Here is an 18,773-nt window from a genome sequence, read left to right on the forward strand (position 1 = left end):
AGCACTCATTTTAATACTGAACAGTGTGAATGAAAACCAAGCCCTAAGCCAGCTTTGAACAAAGTTTCTTTCTAAATGAAGTACAGTGAATAAAGGGAAAAACGCTTTCCCACCAGAGGGAGCCTCCAGAGGAAGCCTTGCTCTGTGAGTGAGGTCTCCACTGAAAAGATTACTGAGATCAGATGACAACTCTTCTGCATGCAGACTAAGGCTGATGAAGAGCTAACATGTGTACAGGGGTTGGTTAGGAAGTATGTTAGAACAACAGCTGTTCCCTATCTCGTTAGTGACTGCTGGGCCATTCTACTTCCTTCTTGTACCATAGGGATACTAATCTTTAGATGTTCAGTTGAAAAAGATGACAGTGAATTCACAAAGAACATGGGTCACAGTCAAGAAGTCAAATACAATTTTAGAAATGCATCTGAATACGGAACAGTTGATGGGACAGAAAGCCCTGTGAAGGAGCTAACTACCCTCAACCCTTTCATCAGTTTTACAGAATGACACTGTACAGCAGGATCACAGTGAGCGGCAGGCCAGCTCTCCTGCTTATTTTATTTTTTTTTGCAGTACTGGTTTGAACTCAGAACCTACACCTTGAGTCACTCCATCAGCCCTTTTTTTCCCTCGTTTGGCTAAGAACCATAATTCTCCTAATCTCTGCCTCCTGAGTAGCCAGCATTACAGGTGTGAGGCACTGGCACCTGGTGCCATGTACTATTTTAACAGAGGTGACACACAGGCAGGTACGGTGGACAAGACAGGCTGGTATCTCAGTGATGATGAGCTCTAAGGCAAGGCCCCTGCCATGCAGCTGCCAGCACCCTGGTGGAGCGGCCTTCCCCTCCCCTGAGCTCAGTTACAGGACATGCCTGCTTCAGAACTCTGCAAGTCAACCACGGTCTTCCTGCTGCAGCGGGCTCTACTTCATTTCTCCAAGTGTCCTCCTGAGTGATAAAGTTCTTCCTGTTCACATGCTTCTTGGTAACCTACATCTTAACATCACTGAGTAGCTACCAATCTGGCAATGCTCTCAAGCGTTCTGGCATTCAAAGTATTGCAGATATGTCACCACTGTCAGTGCACTTACTAACATGCTCCGAACTTCTAGAAAACTCTTTCTACTCCCTACCCCCATTACAGCAGCTGCATACAGAACCAACTCTCTAGACCTCGAACTAAAAAGGGGAAAACAGACTTTTCTTCAAAGGGGAAACAAAGCACAATGGAAAGGCCAAAGAGTCTAAGGAGGCCCAGGAGGGTGCCAACTACACATTTCCATCACATCTGTGTGACCCACGTCTCAGCAAATGTGTCCTCGCCACCTCCTTCACACCCACTCACACCAGAAGACATTTTCAAACTTCACACATTTAAAACACCTAAGTGACCTATGTTGTCCCAAAATGCAATTTCTATAGCAAGCTGTAGGAAGACGGTACCTTGGTTTGGCCTGTGGTTGTGTACAGGTTCTTACAGCATAGTTGGTTTTTGTTCTCTTGCTTATGTATTTCACAAATACACAGTTGTAAAGTCCATGTTAAACAAAGGTTTCCAGGACACAACAGGAAAAGAAAAACCACACATCAAATTTATTTTCAATCTTCCAGAAAGCCTAATTCCCTTACTACAGCTACTTATCTGGGTCAAAAGGCTTTCATAAGGTTTCAAAAAAAAAGAAAACAATTATTGCACCCATGATTTTACCTAACATGGAAAAAACAGAATGTTTACCAGGTTTTTGTTCAATTTCAGAAGAAAAGATAACTGCAATCTGTATTTCTATTACTTCCAGAAGAATTATCAACAGAAAATACAAACTGATTTTTTCCTTAAGAGAATTCTGTAAGACATCAGCAAGCAGAGCCACCATCTCTCCATCTAATATCCACTGACTTTGAAATGTCTATTTAAAAACTGGAGGCTACTGGCTGCTTTCCAAGGGTGACTCTGCACTTTGCACTCATCCTTCATGTAAAACAAGTGTGGAAGGAAGTATAGTAAGAAACATTTGAAGAACAGCTAATCCTCTTTCCTAAAAACAAATCCAGTCACTTCCTGTCTCACACACTACTGCTGCTATAACAAGGTATACTGTCTACTAATTTAGGTATATACTAATCCCTAAATTCAGAAATCAACCACGAAATCAAGCCAGTGAGTGTTACTGCTGACCTCCTCCTGCCTCCTGCCAGCACCTGAGTGCGGGATGTCACCAATGCCAAATTCCACTCACCAATGCCAAATTCTACTCGCCACTGGCTCGAGCATTGCAGAGCCCCATTTCCTGCCTCCAGGATAGCCCTATACCCCAGACCCACCACCTTCTCCTCCACAGAAAAGAACCCTGGTGCAACATTCACATCTTCATATTTATTTCCACAGTGATAACATGGAATATATTTAGCTACCATTGCAAAGAAAAAGAAATCTCATTGATTTACAAGTTAAATCCCGTAACAATGAATTCCAAGTATTTAAAGACTTCTGTTGACTTAACATTTATTGAATCAAATGCTGAAGTAAAGGGACTCCTACCTAGGTCTTAGAAGTCATGTCACACAGCTTATGCGTACTTACAATGGGATGTGACTTCTAATACCCAGGAAGGGTTGATGGCAACAGCCCACGAAACTCCTAACTCTGTACATGGATTTCTTGACCTGACATTTAAAAGGACATTTTGTAGCACTAGTTTAATTTTGATCTCTTCCTAGAAGGCAGAAACCACATTCCACACTCCTATGCAAATTACTGTTTTGGTATTTTAAAATAAACAAGAAGAGGTGGAGACATGAAGAAAACCCAGCTTCTTTTGGCACTGAGACAGAGATCTCACAGAGCGGTGCAGCCAGCCTCTGTATCCAGCTGCTCAAGGCGGGTTGACACAGGTTCCTTAAAAAATGCCTTGAAATGCTGCCAGCAACAGGGGCTCAAAGTATGGGACCACAGCATTTGTTATAAAAGAAGCTAGACATGTTTAGGAAACACAAAGCGAAAGTGGTTGGCAAAAGCCTATGTGCAAGACTGTCCTTGAAGCTCTGGTGCGCCTCCCGGGCCAGTCCTACACCACCAAAGCCCAGTCCTGGTGAAGCGTTTGTGTGTAACGCAAACCAATAGTGAAACACATACATTTTTTTCAGAAGAGGGAAATAAAGGCACAGAAACCTGCCAAAATAGACTTTTTTTCCATAAGAATAGTATGGTTGATTAAAATAGTTTATCACTAGTAAAACTTGTAAGACTAGAGCAGACAATACAAATTAGTTTTTTAAAAAATGACATTCACTGAATTCCTGGTCTGTGCATTCAATGTGAATAATCATTAAAAATATATTACAATTAAAGGTTTGTAAGGAGCTCTGTCTGGGTTTCTACAGCATACTTAGTATTTCAGATGAGAAGTGCCACAATAAGGTTAGATGTGCACTGTTCCTTCCTGTGTGGCCTGTGGTAGGTTAAAGTCTGTCTCCTATGTGCAGCATCACAAACTTGCATGGCGAGACATGCCCATGTGACTTCTTCAGGAGTTTTCACACTCCTCATTAAACTCTATACCTAGAGAGTTTAATAAACTGTATTATACTTTAATAAATATTTCTGTGTGTTTTCTGCTTTTAAGCTCAGCTTAAATTTTGTCAAGGAAACCATTTCACAAGAGGGTATGTCACAACCTACTATCAGCAATACTCCTTGTTTATTAGAATCTGAAGATGTCCATATTACATCAAATATAAATATAGATTATATTTACATCTCCTTCTCAGCTCTTTGACACAGGCGAGTGTTATTGACAGGAAATGCCATAAATGCACCACGATTTCAATCCTCAGTGCAGTTGCTATTTTCCTTCCAGTAGATGCACAGAAGACAGCATCTTAAAAGAGGTGTACTATTCTTTTTTAAAATGGGGTATCCATGAATGGAGATCTAGAAATTTCCTAAGAGACTCTGTTCTGTTTTTTAATATTTCAAAATACCTGAAAAATGTGGTCCCTTTTTTGCAGTACTATTCTCTACTTAGGGACAATAAAATATGCACATCAGAAAGGAAAAGAGCCCAAAGAAAAGAGAACCTGCTTGTTAGCTCATTAATCTGTTTAGTAAAGATCTGTTTTAAAATGTCTGAATGCTGTACAATATTATACAAAAACAATCTTCAGCCTTCAAAGCAGCTGCTACATTTTCTTAGAGATCTGTTTGCCTAACAGTCTGCCGCCATGGTGATCCTGGGTCTTGGTCACTTCCGGTCATCGATGGTTTTAATGAACTCCACTGCTGCTGTAAACTGCATCCACCAGTAGGATTCCTCCCCAGACAGACAGCTGGCATAGAAGCTACTGATGTACTGCACAGTGGATAGCAGACAGGGTGGGTTTGCCTAGAGAAGTGAAAGTAAGAAAGAGCCAATTACTCAAGTGCTATTCTCTGCCAGAATTTTCTCAGTACCTGCTCTTCAAATGTTTTCCTGTCAAAGAGTTATCAGTGCTTTGACAATAATCCTCAAACTGCTTTTGGGAAGTAATCCATAAACAGTAATCACTACGAGTAGCAACAGTGTATTGGAAAGGCAGCTTGGTTCTAATCCTAGTTGTACTATTCAGTCCCTTCTATCCTGGCAAGTCACTAACCTTACTGATCCCTAAGGAGGCTGAACTAATCCATGTGGTTCTTATTCAACATCCAAGGACTCCAGAAAGTTAGATAAGGAAATAAATGCTTTAGGCAAATTGAGTCACATTTGGTTAGTAGTCTAGGTAGAATCAGCTGAGGAAGAAAAACTTGAAATAGGTAACATGCCCTCTGTAGCAAGAGAGAACACAAAACTTCAGTTTTTTCACCTTTATCACATGGAAAGAAAGGACACAGGTTGTTAAATGGTTAGGAGAACCATCTAACGCCCTTTTCTTAAAATGAGCTTAAACTGGCTCTTCAGAGAGACTAGACAGATCGCATAGAGAAGAGAGAAGAGTGACAGCCTGGAGGATGACCAAAGTGCTGGGTTTCTGAGTCCAGGCCAAGACTTGGAGGACTATCAGCAACACTGAGAAAGGGTAAGAACCATGTCAAATATACTGTGGGCATCAATGGCCAGGCTGCATTAACTGCCACACACAGGCAAGGCAGACGCCATCACCTGGGGACCATGTGCACTTGAACTGCACGACCACCCACAAAATGTGTGAAATAAAATGAAGAAACTTTAATTTTAGAGTCAAAGAAAGACAAGAAAGGTCAATACTTTTTAAATTAATAAAATGCAATAAAGCTGGGTGCCAGCGGCTCATGCCTGTAATCCCAGCTACTCGGAGACAGAGATCAGGAAGATCACGGTTCAAAGCCAGCCCAGGCAAATTAGCTTGAAAAACCCTTCACAAAAAAGGGATGGCAGACTGGCTCAAGGTGTAGGCCCTGAGTTCAAGACCCAGTACCAAAAAAAAAAAAAAAGGTCCAATTACAAAATAAGAAGTTAAATAAAGGGAGAAATGATTGGTGGACCACTTTGGTGGACCTAGTGGTCCATCTAACAAACACTGGGAAGAACTCTGTGAAAGAAGGCAGCACAAGTACAGTGCTGAGAACCTGGCCTCATTCACTTACTCAGTGACCACAGGCTAAGCCCCACCCAAAAACATCAGGCACTGCTTTAAAGCTGAAAAGAAAATGTTCCTCTAGGAAGTGGGCCTCACATCGTTTTTTTGAAAGCCCTATCTTGTAGACAGAGCAAATCCTAACATTAGACACCATCTCCTGGGTACCATGCTTCGAAAGGCACCTAGGGCTCTCAGCACTCATGATGGCTCACACTGCCCTGCTCAGGATGGCACATGAAGTCTTTGACAGACAGTGTAAGGCCCACCTTTATCAGCACGAACACCAGTACAGGCACAAAGTCATCTGCCCCCGGGACGGAGTCCTCGGTGGCCAGGCTCAGGAGGTTCATGATGGTTGAGCACATTCTCAGCACGCACTGCACTTTGTCCCGGGGGGTTTTGTAAGCACTTATTGTCCTGATTTCTGACTGTGCAGATGGCCATGGTGCTTCCCGGAGATATACCTGAGCAAGACCACAGACAACACAGACCTGAATCCAACAGCAACCTGTGTGCAATGACCCCTGTAGCTTCCCCTCCAGCAGGCAGAGGGTGAGGGGGCTGCCTTTTCCTTTCTTTAGTAAAACCGTATCTTGGTCTTTTCCCCCTTCCACAGAGGATTAAAGTTTTCTACTTAAAACTCTTACATAATTTGCTCTGCATTTAAAAACAGAGCAACCCAGACACCCATTAATAAAGGGTACACAATAACACAGAACACAGAATTCATAACATTTCATGCAGTATCTTTCTTAAATAGTTAGAATGAAACTTCTTTATATTTAGTAGCTGATTCCAAAAGCACAAACAAGCTACTAAGAAAAGATAATTTAATTAGGATGAACGCTTCTTGTAGTTCTGGAAACATCTTTAAGAAAAAAATCAAAGAAAAATTAAATTTTGCTAATTAATGTTTTATAATGTTGGTAACTTAATAAAAACAACCAGAAAGTTCAAATAGCAGACATTTTTCCAGTTTTCTTATTTTGTGAGAGATATATGTCAGGTAAAAATACTACTATCAGTAACTAAAATGTGCTGGGTGTGCTGGTGCACACGTGTAATCCCAATATTTGGGAGGTGGAGGCAGGAGGATTTCGAGTTTGAGGGCTATATAGTGAGACCTTGTATCAAAAAATAAAAAGCGCAACCCTCCCTTCCTGAGGGAGCTTTCATTCTTTCCCTTAATAAACTTTCCAACCTCAACACTGCCCCCCCACCCGGAAAAAAAACTTAAAATGTAACCTGTAGCCACATGGGATTTGACGATTTCTTCTTCTGCTGCTGTTCTCACCCCTTTAGTGTCCCAAAAACCCTTCTTAAAATGGGACAGCTGTGCAAAAATCAGTGTGTAAGAATGTATGGGCAGCGCTTTACCCAAGAGGGCAGGGTTGGCAGGGCTGGGCGCTGAGTGGCTCTGGGGAAGGCTCTCCTTTGGGTTCTCCCTCTTCTCTTCCACTGAGGTCCCTTTCTGTGCCAGGGACTTTGTCCCCAGAAACACCTTTGTGGACACAACAGTTCCACTCGAGAACACCTAGTGCAAATGGTGATTTCTATATTATCATCCTCCAGTTCCTTAACAACATGGTGATATGCACACGTGCTACACCAGGCAGCTTTAGTGAACCATCACACTACATGAACTCATTACCTCTGGTATCTGAAGAGCTCTGTGGTTTGCAGTCACTACTTTAGACAATCTCTGGATATGTTCATGAAGAACCCTGAAAGCCCCCCCAAAATACAAATGTAAATATACATGTTAGAAAATAAAGTACATAAATAGTCATAATTGATTTTTTTCAAAACATTTAAAACATGTCAGACATTTCTAGATAAAGATTACAATCACAGCTGACAGTCTCTCTTAGCCATATGTATTCTTTCTTGTCAAAAAGGCCCATTTTTAACTGGGTATGGTAGTTCACACCTGTAATGTGCACTAGGTGGGAGGCTGAGGCAGGAGGATTCCAAGTTCGAGGACAGCCTGAACTACAAAGTGAGACCCTGTCTCAAAAACGACAACAAAAAGTTTCATTTTTAGGATTTGCTTAGAAATGCTGCAGGAGGGGAGAGGATGCAGAAAGAGGAGGGAAGCTCTCCTTTCCTGGACTAGGGCAGTGCTCCAAGGCAGAGACGAGAGGAATCCTTAGCCTGGACACACTACTCCAAGAAGAAAAAGTAGTGGGGAAAAAGAAAAAAAGCGAGGATGTAGGGAGGCTCAAAAGCCAGAAACCAAAGATCATAGCTTTCAGATGGAGAGGGGATTCTAGCATCACCCAACCCCTCACTGTAGATGAAGAAAATTTAGGATTAAGAAAGTGAAGGAGTTGCCACGGCAGCATGGAGCTAAACCCAGCCTCCTGGCTTTCAGTGTTGTTTTCAGACACTGAGTTTGCTCACCACACATAACACCTGCAGAAATGCCATGAAGGAGTAGCAATAAGCTGCGTTCTACGGTAAATACAACTTCCATGTCCCCACTCCTTATCCCATGCCTGATGCCAAAAGTTGCTCTGGAGAGAAAACAGGCCTGTGTGGGCTGACAGCCTCTGAGACTATGGATACATGAGGCAGTTTGGAGTGATCCTAACCCATTTCACAGGAAAGCAAATTCTCTCAAATATATGTGCAGCCTCTTGAAATTTCTGTGGGGTTGAGGGGTGTGGCTCAGTAGGATGGCATTTGCCTTAGCATGTTAGGTCCTGGGTTCTATCCCTAACACCACCAAAACCAAAACTCTGTAAAACTAAATAAAAATTTTTTGCAGAGTGGAGGAGGTTAGTACTTGGGTGTGAACTCAGGTCCTTGCGCTTGCTAGGCAGGTACCTATCACTCAAGCCACGCCTCTAATCCGTTTTTGCTTTAGGTATTTTTCAGGTAGGGTGTCATGTTTTTGCCTGGGGCCAGCCTCAGACTGCAGTCCTCCTGCATAGCTAGGACCCCAGGCATGCCACCATGCCTAGCTTATTGACTGAGATTCGGTCTTGCTAACTTTATACCCAGGCTGGCCTTGAACTGTAACCGTCCCAATCTTTGCCTCCTAAGTAGCTGGAAGCCACTGTGTCAGCCAAAAAAAGAGAGAAAAGAAAGAAAAAAAATCGTATATGAATTATTTAATAACCCTGAGATCCTACTACACGACACAGACCTCTGAGAGTCACCGGGCACAGAAAGCCATTTTTGCTGCTGGGATGCATGGTGGCAAACTTTAGCATATGTGGGGCAGAAACAGGGCTGTGGAGCAGTGCTCAGGAAAACACAGAAGAGGAAGAACAAAGATGTGGAATCATCTCACCCTATTACCCTAAAATAACCAATGCTCTTTTTTCTTTTTTCAGAAGAATATTACTTAACCAATGTTTGTATTGCAGATGGTTTTCAGGATTACTATTTATTTACTTGCTTACTTACCTACTGAATGGCTGCAGTCCGAGGGATTAAACTCAAGCCCTCTGCCACTGAGCTGCATCCCTTCCCTTGGGACCACTTTTATAACAGCCTTGCTGAGATTTAGCCAGGCCATATACAATTCCAGGGGTTTGCTGATGATCAAACGCACAACTGTTCACCCCCAATAAGTATGTAATGGGCACATACTGGAAGTCAAGGACTGTCCTTGACACTGTGATAAGTGATGAATAACAGCATTATTTTCTACTTCCATGAGGGGACAATCCATTAGGGAGAGAGTGCTTATCAGATGATTACACAAATCTGTGATCAAGACCAGGGGAGGATTTCCATTGTAAGAGACATTTGGCAATGTCTGAGAACATTTTTAGTTGTTACAGCTGGCTGGATATTACTGGCACATGGAGTATAGAGCCAGGGATCCTACTAAACATGCGACCATTGCAGGGCAGCCTCCTGCACCAAGCGTCAGCAGCGTTGGGTTGACAAACATGATGCAAGCTAATGGCAAATGGTAACCATGCAGGCGCTAAAGAAAGGTATGAAGCCTGAGAGAGGCTTGTAGGGATTGAAACTTGTTAGGAAAGGGTTTCCAAGGAAGTGATGCTTGAGTTGACAACTGAATGATAAGCAAGAATTCATCACAAAGAGAAGGCATGAAAGAACATTTCAAGCAGGGAACACAGCAGTGCCTTTCAAAAAGGCCATACCACAGGTGTGGTGGCAGTGCATGCCTGTAATCCCAGCTACTTGAGAGACAGAGAGAGAAGGTTCACAGTCTGAGGCCAGTTTGGGCAAAAGTTAGGGAGACCCTATTCCAAAAACAAGTTGGGAATGGTGACATATGCCTATAATCCTAGCTGCATAAGAAATGAAGGTAAGAGGATTGCTGTTCAAGGCTCACGGAGGTAAAGCATGAGACCCTATCTGAAAAACAAACTAAGTAAAATGACTATTGGTGTGGGTCAAGTGGCAGAGCACGTGCCTAGTAAGTTCAAAACCCTGGTTTCAATCCCCAGTACTGGGAGTGGAGGGGGAGGCCATATCAATTCTCATTGTTTCCAGCCTGATTACCCACATCACTGAGAACTGGGTATTATCATTCTTTTTGATTGTGTAACTCTGATGGATGAAAAATAGTAACTGACACATTTTCCTTTATAATCAGATCTAAACCCACATTAGCTAATCTGGTATAGCCTGCTTCCTGACACATGCTTCCAACACAGAGGCACTCACTGGTCACGAAGTATGTCCCCATCCTGATTAGGGTAGAAAGCAAGCTTGAAAATCCGATTCATCACACTTCGTTCAATGGCCAGCTGAGCATCCTGAAGTTGTTCTTCACTGGCATTTTGCCATATGACATCCTGAGCCATTGCACCATAAAGGAACTGTAGAAAATCTTCTACCTGAGCAGTTTTGTCATCAGCTGCTGTGAGTTTCTGAAAGTCTCCAATGAAAAATATTGACTTAAAAAATACAATATATAAATCATCCAAAAAAGAAAATAACAGTAAATCCGCTCTTATCCTCAGTTTTGTCTCCTAGTTTCAGTTAGTTACCTGTGATCCATTAAACGGAAAACTGTAGAAAAAACAATTCCTAAGTCTTAAATTGCACATTGTTTTGAGTAGCCTGAAGAAATCTAGGACCCTCTGCTCTACCCATCCCTGTGTCCAGTGTTTCCACCCTGTGTGTGCTCCCTGCTCTTAGTCACTCAGTAGCCATCTCAGTTATCAGTATGCTATTTAGAGTCCAGGACTATGCACAGTTTCAGGCATCCACTGGGAAGGTTCTTGGAACATACCTCTGCTGATAAGAACTAATCTATAGAAATCATTTTAATTGCTAATGATGCAGATACCATGATCTTAAAGCTGAAAGTATCTGGGTGCAGCTTATTTTAGGAAACTATGTAGCTAAATTATTAAAATGAAAAGAAAGTACAAAATACGTAAATGTTTAAGTTCAAGGGGTTTATAATAAAAATATATATTATTTAAAAAATTGTGTGGATCCAGGCCAAGTGTGGTGATGCAAACCTATAATCTCAGCACCTGGGAGGCTAAAGCAGGAGGATCATGAGTTTGAGATTAGCCTGGGCTTATAGTCATTCCAGGCCGGCCTATGCTACATAGTGAGACCCTGTCTCAAAAAATCAAAAACAAACAAAACAGATATTTAATTCAAGAGAAAATTGCAATTTAGATATATGACATTGAAGTTTAATGTTTTTTAGGCTGGATGTGATGGCTCACTCATGTAATCCCAGCTACTCAGGAGGCAGAGATAAGGGGGATCATGGTTTGAGTTCAGCCTGGACAAAAAAAAAAAAGTTAGCAGGACCCCATCTTGTTGGGTCTGGGAACCTAAAGGACAGATGAGTGATTATCCCATCCCCCATGGAGAACACTATGGGCCCTGCACCCTGAGGAGTTATAAATCTGCATTCTTGCACCCTGAGGAGGAGATACAGGGTCTCATCCATCTGTCACAGGGCTGATAAACAGAATGCACTCAAGGTTGTTCCCCCAATAAGGGGCAAACAGACCAGCTTATCTAAGAGAGCCCACAAATCCACAGCCAATGGAAAAAATCTACCTCACCCTTACCCTAACCCAGAGTTTAAGCGTCCATAAAAAGCCTTCACCTAAGCAGGGAGCCACCGGTTTCTGTGCTCTGCTGCACTGCTCTAGCTGTAGCCTTTCCTTTCTCTCTAATAAATCTTACTTTGTGTACCAGCCTTGTCTCACGAGTCAATCAGCTACCTGATGAGCCAATTCTCTGGCCTGTGAAAGCAAGAACCCTCCACAGCAACCCACAACATTTCACACCAGCAAGTAACAATTTCAACATATAAGCCAGGGTTGGTGGTATGTATCTTGAATCTAATCCATGTGGGAGGCCATAGGGAAAAGGATCATGGTCTGAGACTGGCCCTGGGCAAAAACATGAGACCTTAGCGAAAAAGGGCTAGAGGCATAGCTCTAGAATGCCTAACCTAACAAGTGTGAGGCCCCAAGTTCAAATCCTAGTATTCCCCCCAACACACAAAAAAATACCCCATAAAAGAACTGGGTATTTAAGGAACTCTTCTAATGCATACAAATTCTTACACAAACTAGCAAAGCAAAGCAGAACAAAACAAAATTTTCCAGTCTTCCCAATAATATACAGTGGAAGAGATACTTCCTCTAAAGGTATTTAATTACCTTGAATGAATTCCCTGATCTTCTTTTCTTTGCTCTCAAGCAGTAATCTCACACACACAGTGGTAAAATATCTATTGGCTACTTCTTTGTCCCGCAAAACCCTCTGCAAGAGCCTTTCCAGGTGAGCCTGTGTGGTCTGCAGTCCTTGCCGACAGCGAGTGAGGTAAGCGATATATGGAGCTCTTTTCCTAAAAGGAAAATGCTTTGTAGACCATCACGTAGACATAATGAACACTTTAAGATTTAAGAATCATAATTAAAAAAAAAAAATGACTTCCTAGATTTTGGTTTTACGATTGGCATGTCAGACTGAAGACAAGTGTCCTGGGCACTGTCCATGCTTCCAGCTCAAGACACAGAACCTGTCTGCGTGTTTCTGCTGAGCACTAAGGTCACTAAGCCCCTTCCCATACTTGGTCCATTTTATGGAGGAGCACAGTTTCCATGATGGTAGGACCTCATACTAAACAGGAAACTGGCTGCTACAGAAGACTAAAAATAGCAATAAAATACAGATTATTTACACTAGGCCATTAAACACCCCCACCAATTACTTGCTTATATTAGAGTTCCTTCCCTGAGCTGCAAAGCCTCTGGGCTGCAGTGATAGTCCTCCCATAATAATTAGCAAGGGAGTGGCAGGCAAAAAAGGGTAACAATTCACCAAAGGAGTCTTTCCTAACACCTCTAAAAAAGGAGAGTGATAACCTAGTTACCTTGGCCTCACCTACTTTTGTGCAAAGCTGAGGAAAACTGCACCTCTCTATTACTAAGAGCTACTTGTTTATAACCATGTTTCTGGAATGTGTTCTTAGAAATCCATATCCAGGTAAACATAACTACACACTTTGTGGTAAGCCTAGATTCATTTCTGAAATAAGGACCAAAAGAAAACACTTGCAGCTGCAAGTTAGGCCCACAAGCTGAACAGCTTAGGTACATTACCTGTAATCCTCAGCAATGGATGCCAGCAGTTTCCTACAAGTCCTGTTATCAAAGCGGCACACACAGCGCATTGTTTCCTGAAGTTGAGCCATTAAGTTCTTATCTTGTAAATTAATTGCTTCAGCTATCTGAACTTTTAAGAAGCACACAATTTCATTGTCTAAATGTAAAAACAAGAATTCTGTTATTATTGAGAACTTCCATGGGCTTACATAAGCTGCATTTAGCCTCTCAGCATTTCCGATGTCAGTTCTGCTATATGTATTATCAGAACTAAGCAGCACTGCCACTACTGTTTAGAAAATACTTTAATAAATCATTAGTCAAGTACCCATAGGTGACCTAAAATAAATGTATTAAGTTGAACCACATGGAATTTCTGTAGAGTCTAACAGCAGAATACTGCAATTTTGTATTGTTCAAGCTGTAAGCATAGGAAAAACTAAGCCATCTTGTGACAACTTGCCTTCAGGGTCTGTATGGTCTGGCAATCCGTTCCTTGTTGAATGTGTTAACACTGGGAAGGCAACAGAGTCCGCAGAGCAAAGAGCAAGCCTCAGTTTCTTTTTTGCATCTCTGAAAAATGACAACAGAATACATTGATTTCTTTACCCCAGAATTGGTCACTTTTTTTTTTTCTTTTGTTACTGAGGATCAAACCCAAGGCCTCACACATGCTAAGTACATGCTCTATTGTCGAGCTACATCCTCAGCCAGAAAACTGGCCACATTTTATGAATGCTTAATATGTAAATTAATACGTTACCTCAGGACTCAAAGTTTCAAACAGGTATTTTTTTTTCATTTTTCATTTTTTTTTGGTGGTACTGGGGTTTTGAATGAAGGGCTCAAGCTTGATAGGAAAGTACTCTACCACTTGAGCCACTCCTTCAGCCATTTTTTTGTGTTGGATAGTTTCAAGATATGGTCTCACAAAGTTATTTGCCTGGGCTGGCTTTGATCCTCCTGCTCTCTACCTCCCAAGTAGCGAGAATTACAGGCACGAATCACCCATCATTCAGCTCAAACAGTCATTTTGAAAAAAGGTAAGTCTGGACTAGAGGTGTGGCTCAAGCGATAGAGTGCCTGCTTTGCAAGCATGAACCCCTGAATTCAAACCCCAGTTCCACCAAAAGAAAAAAAAAAAACTAAATTAAAAAAAGGTAACACTTTTCTTAAAAGAACAGTCTTCTAGTTATTTGAGGATCAAGGTTATAAGAGTGCTCCAGAGCTGTGTGCTGGTGGCTAACACGTAATCTGAGCTACCTGGGAGGCTGGGAGGCTGGGATAATCGCAGTTGTAGGCCAACCAGAAAAAATAATTCATGAGACCCCATCTCACAATGGAGTACATCTGCCATCACAGCGACACTGGGAAGTGTAAAATAGGAGATCATGGTCAAGGCTGGCCTGGGCAAAAAGCAAGATCCTATCTTAAAAAGAACCAGAGCAAAAAGGCCTGTAGGTGTGGCTCAAGCAGTAGAGTGCCTGCTTTGCAAGTGTGAAGCTCTGAGTACAAGACCCCAGCAGTACTGCAAAGTAAATAAACAAATAAATAAATAAATAATAGTGCTTTGGACAAGGACCACTCTCTAGTACCCCTACAATCAGTCGAACAAATCCTTTCTCATCTTGTATCATGAGCTCAGATCTACAATAGGCACTAACCAGGACAGCATGTATCATATATGCCAGTGTTAGGAGGGACACAGACATTATCAGTGCCACCCTACAGCCCAAACTGAGAGTGCCTTCTACCACATCTCAAAAAATGCTGGTTGTGACACAAAAGAGCTCACCCCTGACAAGAAACTCTTTCGACTGCTCTCCTGCTTGGGAGTTTCCACGTTAGGCTAAAGCCAAATTCTTTTCAATTTCTGAGTGCTGAATCACCTACTTCCACCCAGGGTGGAGCCTCCTCAAGTAGGGGCTGCCCTCCACAGCAAGCAGCTCTTCCTATATGGGGACCATTGAGTTTTCTTATTTGCTAATACCTGTGGCTCCTTCTGGTCCTGTGAGTCATAAAACAGAACTTCTGCAGAATTTTCAAGCCTATCATTTGCAAAAAGGAGTCTGACAACTTAGAGAAAGGTCAGAGATTGTACCTTCTCATAGGCTGTCACTTGTCCACCTCATGACTAGCTCTGAGTCTTTCCCTATTAGATTTTTTCCTATACAAAGAGTAATAGTATTCATCCACTTTGTCAAGAATCTTATAAAATATATAATGGTAAAGTCACATGAGGCATTTAGAAAAATGAGTCGTGACTGGAAAATAAAACTTCCACTTGCAACCCCCTTTATTGTATTATAGGAAAAATATGAGGCTTTGAAATATTTATAAATAAAACGTCATTTAGAATTCGCTTTTAAATAATCAGGAGGAAGGTTGGAGGCGTGGCTCAAGTGGTAGAGCACCTGCCTAGAAAGCATAAGGCCCTGGGTTCAACCCCAGTGCTGCCAAGTAATTAATGATGTGGGGGTAAATGCAGAATAATATTGGTCACATTGGTACAGCTAAATCTAGACAATGGGAAAATTGTTGTATAACTTTATTTTTGTAACTGAAGAGTCTACAATTAAAAAGTTGAGAGAGCGATGGAGAGGAAGAGCTCTATAAGTACATAACAGGTAATGGTGCTGTTTTGTGGGGGGTGTGTGTGTGTGGGGGGGTTGATACTGGGGTTTGAACTCTGGGCTTTGCATTTACAAAGCAGGCGTTCTACTGTTTGACCCACACCTCCAGTTCATTTTGCTCTGATTATTTTGGAGATGGGGAGGTGGGGTCTCGCAAACTATTTGCTCAAGCTGGCCTGGAACCAGGATTCTCCCAATCTTCACCTCCCAAGTAGCTAGGATTACAGGCTCAGGTAACAATATTTTAAAGCAGGTGCTCCTTGTTCCTTATCAAAGGCAAAAATTTCAGCATCCTGAAGTCATTTTCTTTCTCAAGCCCTGCCCAGGGAATGGAGAGGACAACAAAAAGAGCCCTCCTGCAGATTTACTGGGAGAGTGGGCAATCTCAGCACTCCATGGTTGGTCCCCCTGCAGATGATTCCTAATGACCTGTGTCCTCCCCAATGTGGCTCATGCAGGTCAACAGCTTTACAGAGACAGATATTGCAACCTATTTGATTTATGTGGTTCCTGGAGGCATATAAGGTTTTGTAAACCTCTGAATTAATGCCTTTGATATATGGCATTCATAACGCTCAAGTAAGTCTTCTTAGTAAATAGCATTTTATTCTTCCCTCTCTGTTTTATACATTAAAGTACTTAATGAATCATTTGACTTGAAGTCAATGCAATGGTGATGAAAAGACCACATCCCAAAGTCCCAAATCTCATAAATCAATAAAATACCGATAAGAGAAGGCTGAATCCTGAGGGTGGGCTGCCTGGCTTGCAGAGTCTGGAAGATCATCAGCTGAGATGTGTTGTAGTGTTTCATCACGAGGAGAATCATGTGCACTTTCACCATCACCCATGACCTCTAAATAAAACCCATCCCCAAGAAAAGGATAACCAGGTTAATGTGGAATATTCTGGCACTAGTAGATGTTCAGAGCAATGCAAGCATAAGTTGGCATTGTCCTGTAATAAGGGTTCTTTGGGAGAAAAAGTAGAGAGAAAGAAAACAAACTTCTAACACTTAACCAAGTTATCAATGTATCAGGAGAGTAAATATTGAGAAGACAGCAGTTTTATTTCTTATTCCAATCCAAAACAGTGAAAGTCTGAATTAACTTAAAGTTAATATTCTGTAATCAGAATCATTGAGCTGCAGATTAGAAGCCTCAAACCCCATTTTACTCTCATCTTGGAAGCATGGACTCCTGCCCAGTCAGAACATCCCTTCACTTAATTTCCTCAGTTGGTCAATGGCTGAGGTGGACCAAGGCCTTGAATCTCCTGATTCTTTTCACCAGAGCCCTTCCACCACCAGCAAGAGTGAGCTAAGGACTAGATCTGTGGTTCCCACAGCTGTTATGTTTTTAATTAGTCAATTAAGAAAAGATAACACATACATGTATAAAGTCAAAAGAATAAAAAGTTCCTGGATGTAATAAAGATACTGTGTTCATGTAAGAAAATAGCCTCACTTGTAGGAGACAATTTCGAATACTTCAGAAAAAAAAAGGAAAAACTTTTTTTTTTCAGCTTTTTTTTTTTTCTTTTTTTCTTCTTGTTGTACTGGGATACATTGTGACATTTACAAAAGTTCTTACAATGTATCATACTTGAATTCAACTCCTCCATCATTCTCCTTTATTCCCCTTAAAAGGAAAAACTTATGTTGAGATAAAGCAGGTCAAAATATTAATAACTGATAAATCCAGGAAGAGAGCATATGACCCTTCATTGCATATTCTTTAACCTTTCTAGTATTTAAAAACTTTTCAAAATAAAGAAGTAGTTCTCCTCTTCCATCACTCCCTCTCAGGTCCCTAGGAGTCCTGCTCAGACCCCTCATGTTGCCAGTTAGAGATTCTTCCAGAAGATCTTTTCAATACACACAAACATAAATATATGAAGTACGCTACTTATTGCTTTTGCTTCCCTGTAACTTATTTTGAGGACTCCGCCATATTTTTCTGACAGTTATTTAGCATTCCACAACAAGGAAAACAGAATCCTTTAAAAAATAAGTACTGAGCAACAACAGATAACCTATTGTAAGAGTCTGCTGCCTCAGCTCCACTGAGAGAACGATGGCTCAAGTGGTAAAGCACCTGCCCAGCAAGTTGTGAGGCCCTGAGTTCAAACCTCAGCACTACCAAAAACGAAACAAACCACATTCTTCTCTCTCCATGCACAGTCTCTCCACAAAATTGAAAGAGAACACATAACCGGAAGAGATCACAGTTCTATAAATATTGAAAAAGAACCTCCTCCCACTAAGGCATGTGCCAAACCCCCTGGAGAGTCACCCCAGACTCAGGTGATGACAACCTGAAGGCATCTGAACCCCACGAGTGCCCAGGCTTAGTGGGAGAGTGCCCAAAATGACATCAATTTAATCTGACTTAATTACAAAATCTATAATTTTTAAAGACTATACTAATTCCTCTAGCTGTTCTTTGTTCTAAAAGCTACTTAAATTCAGATTACCTTTATCACTATGATAAAAAGGTTACTGTTCAAATCTGTATCACAGTTATTACCTGTACTTTCATAGTTTGCCATTGCTCCTTCACTAGGGCTGGTTCGTTTAATGGCATTCCGGTACTTGTCCAGAATATCCTCAGCAACCTGAGCCTGTGCACTGAGCCTAGGGCTGGGCTCATCTGCAGGGAAAGGAGAGTGAGAAAATTAGCTTCCTGGGTTTACACCAACACTTATGTTAGTATATACACCAGTAGCATAATCCCGCAGGCGGATTAGGAGGTAAGAACTTAAAAAGAGCACATATGTCAGTGTTACAAGGCACCATGCAGCTGCCACTTTAGGTCTAAGAGCCTTGCCAAAGCAGGAAATTAGGAGGAGTCATTTCACCTTCTCATCACTACCAAAATTCTGCATGGCAGTGTCAAAGTTCAGTGCAGATTGAATGGATGACGGGTTTCCTAGAGTGCTTTATGCTAAAGTCACTGTTATTAGCA

General features: G+C 41.7%; 1 protein-coding gene across 5 annotated transcripts in view; it reads right to left on the reverse strand.

Annotated features, from left to right (window-relative positions):
- Positions 1–2,361: 2,361 nt before the first annotated feature.
- The window catches only part of Gapvd1 (GTPase activating protein and VPS9 domains 1), a 79,089-nt gene continuing 62,677 nt past the window's right edge, over positions 2,362–18,773 (reverse strand). The window contains exons 18-26 of one of the 5 annotated variants that reach the window (XM_074053205.1): positions 18,336–18,458; positions 16,534–16,663; positions 13,638–13,747; positions 13,172–13,331; positions 12,227–12,414; positions 10,251–10,464; positions 7,249–7,321; positions 5,864–6,061; positions 2,362–4,384 (exon numbers count right to left, since the gene is read on the reverse strand). In XM_074053205.1, coding sequence (XP_073909306.1) covers positions 4,244–4,384; positions 5,864–6,061; positions 7,249–7,321; positions 10,251–10,464; positions 12,227–12,414; positions 13,172–13,331; positions 13,638–13,747; positions 16,534–16,663; positions 18,336–18,458 — 1,337 coding nt within the window. In that variant the 3' untranslated portion in view covers positions 2,362–4,243. Of the gene's footprint in view, positions 4,385–5,863; positions 6,062–7,248; positions 7,322–10,250; positions 10,465–12,226; positions 12,415–13,171; positions 13,332–13,362; positions 13,748–16,533; positions 16,664–18,335; positions 18,459–18,773 lie in introns of those variants that run through there. The other 4 variants (XM_074053204.1, XM_074053202.1, XM_074053201.1 and 1 more) reach the window with 4 other exon arrangements.

Source organism: Castor canadensis, chromosome 13, assembly GCF_047511655.1.
Source record: "Castor canadensis chromosome 13, mCasCan1.hap1v2, whole genome shotgun sequence".
In the NCBI taxonomy this organism is placed as follows: domain Eukaryota; kingdom Metazoa; phylum Chordata; class Mammalia; order Rodentia; family Castoridae; genus Castor; species Castor canadensis.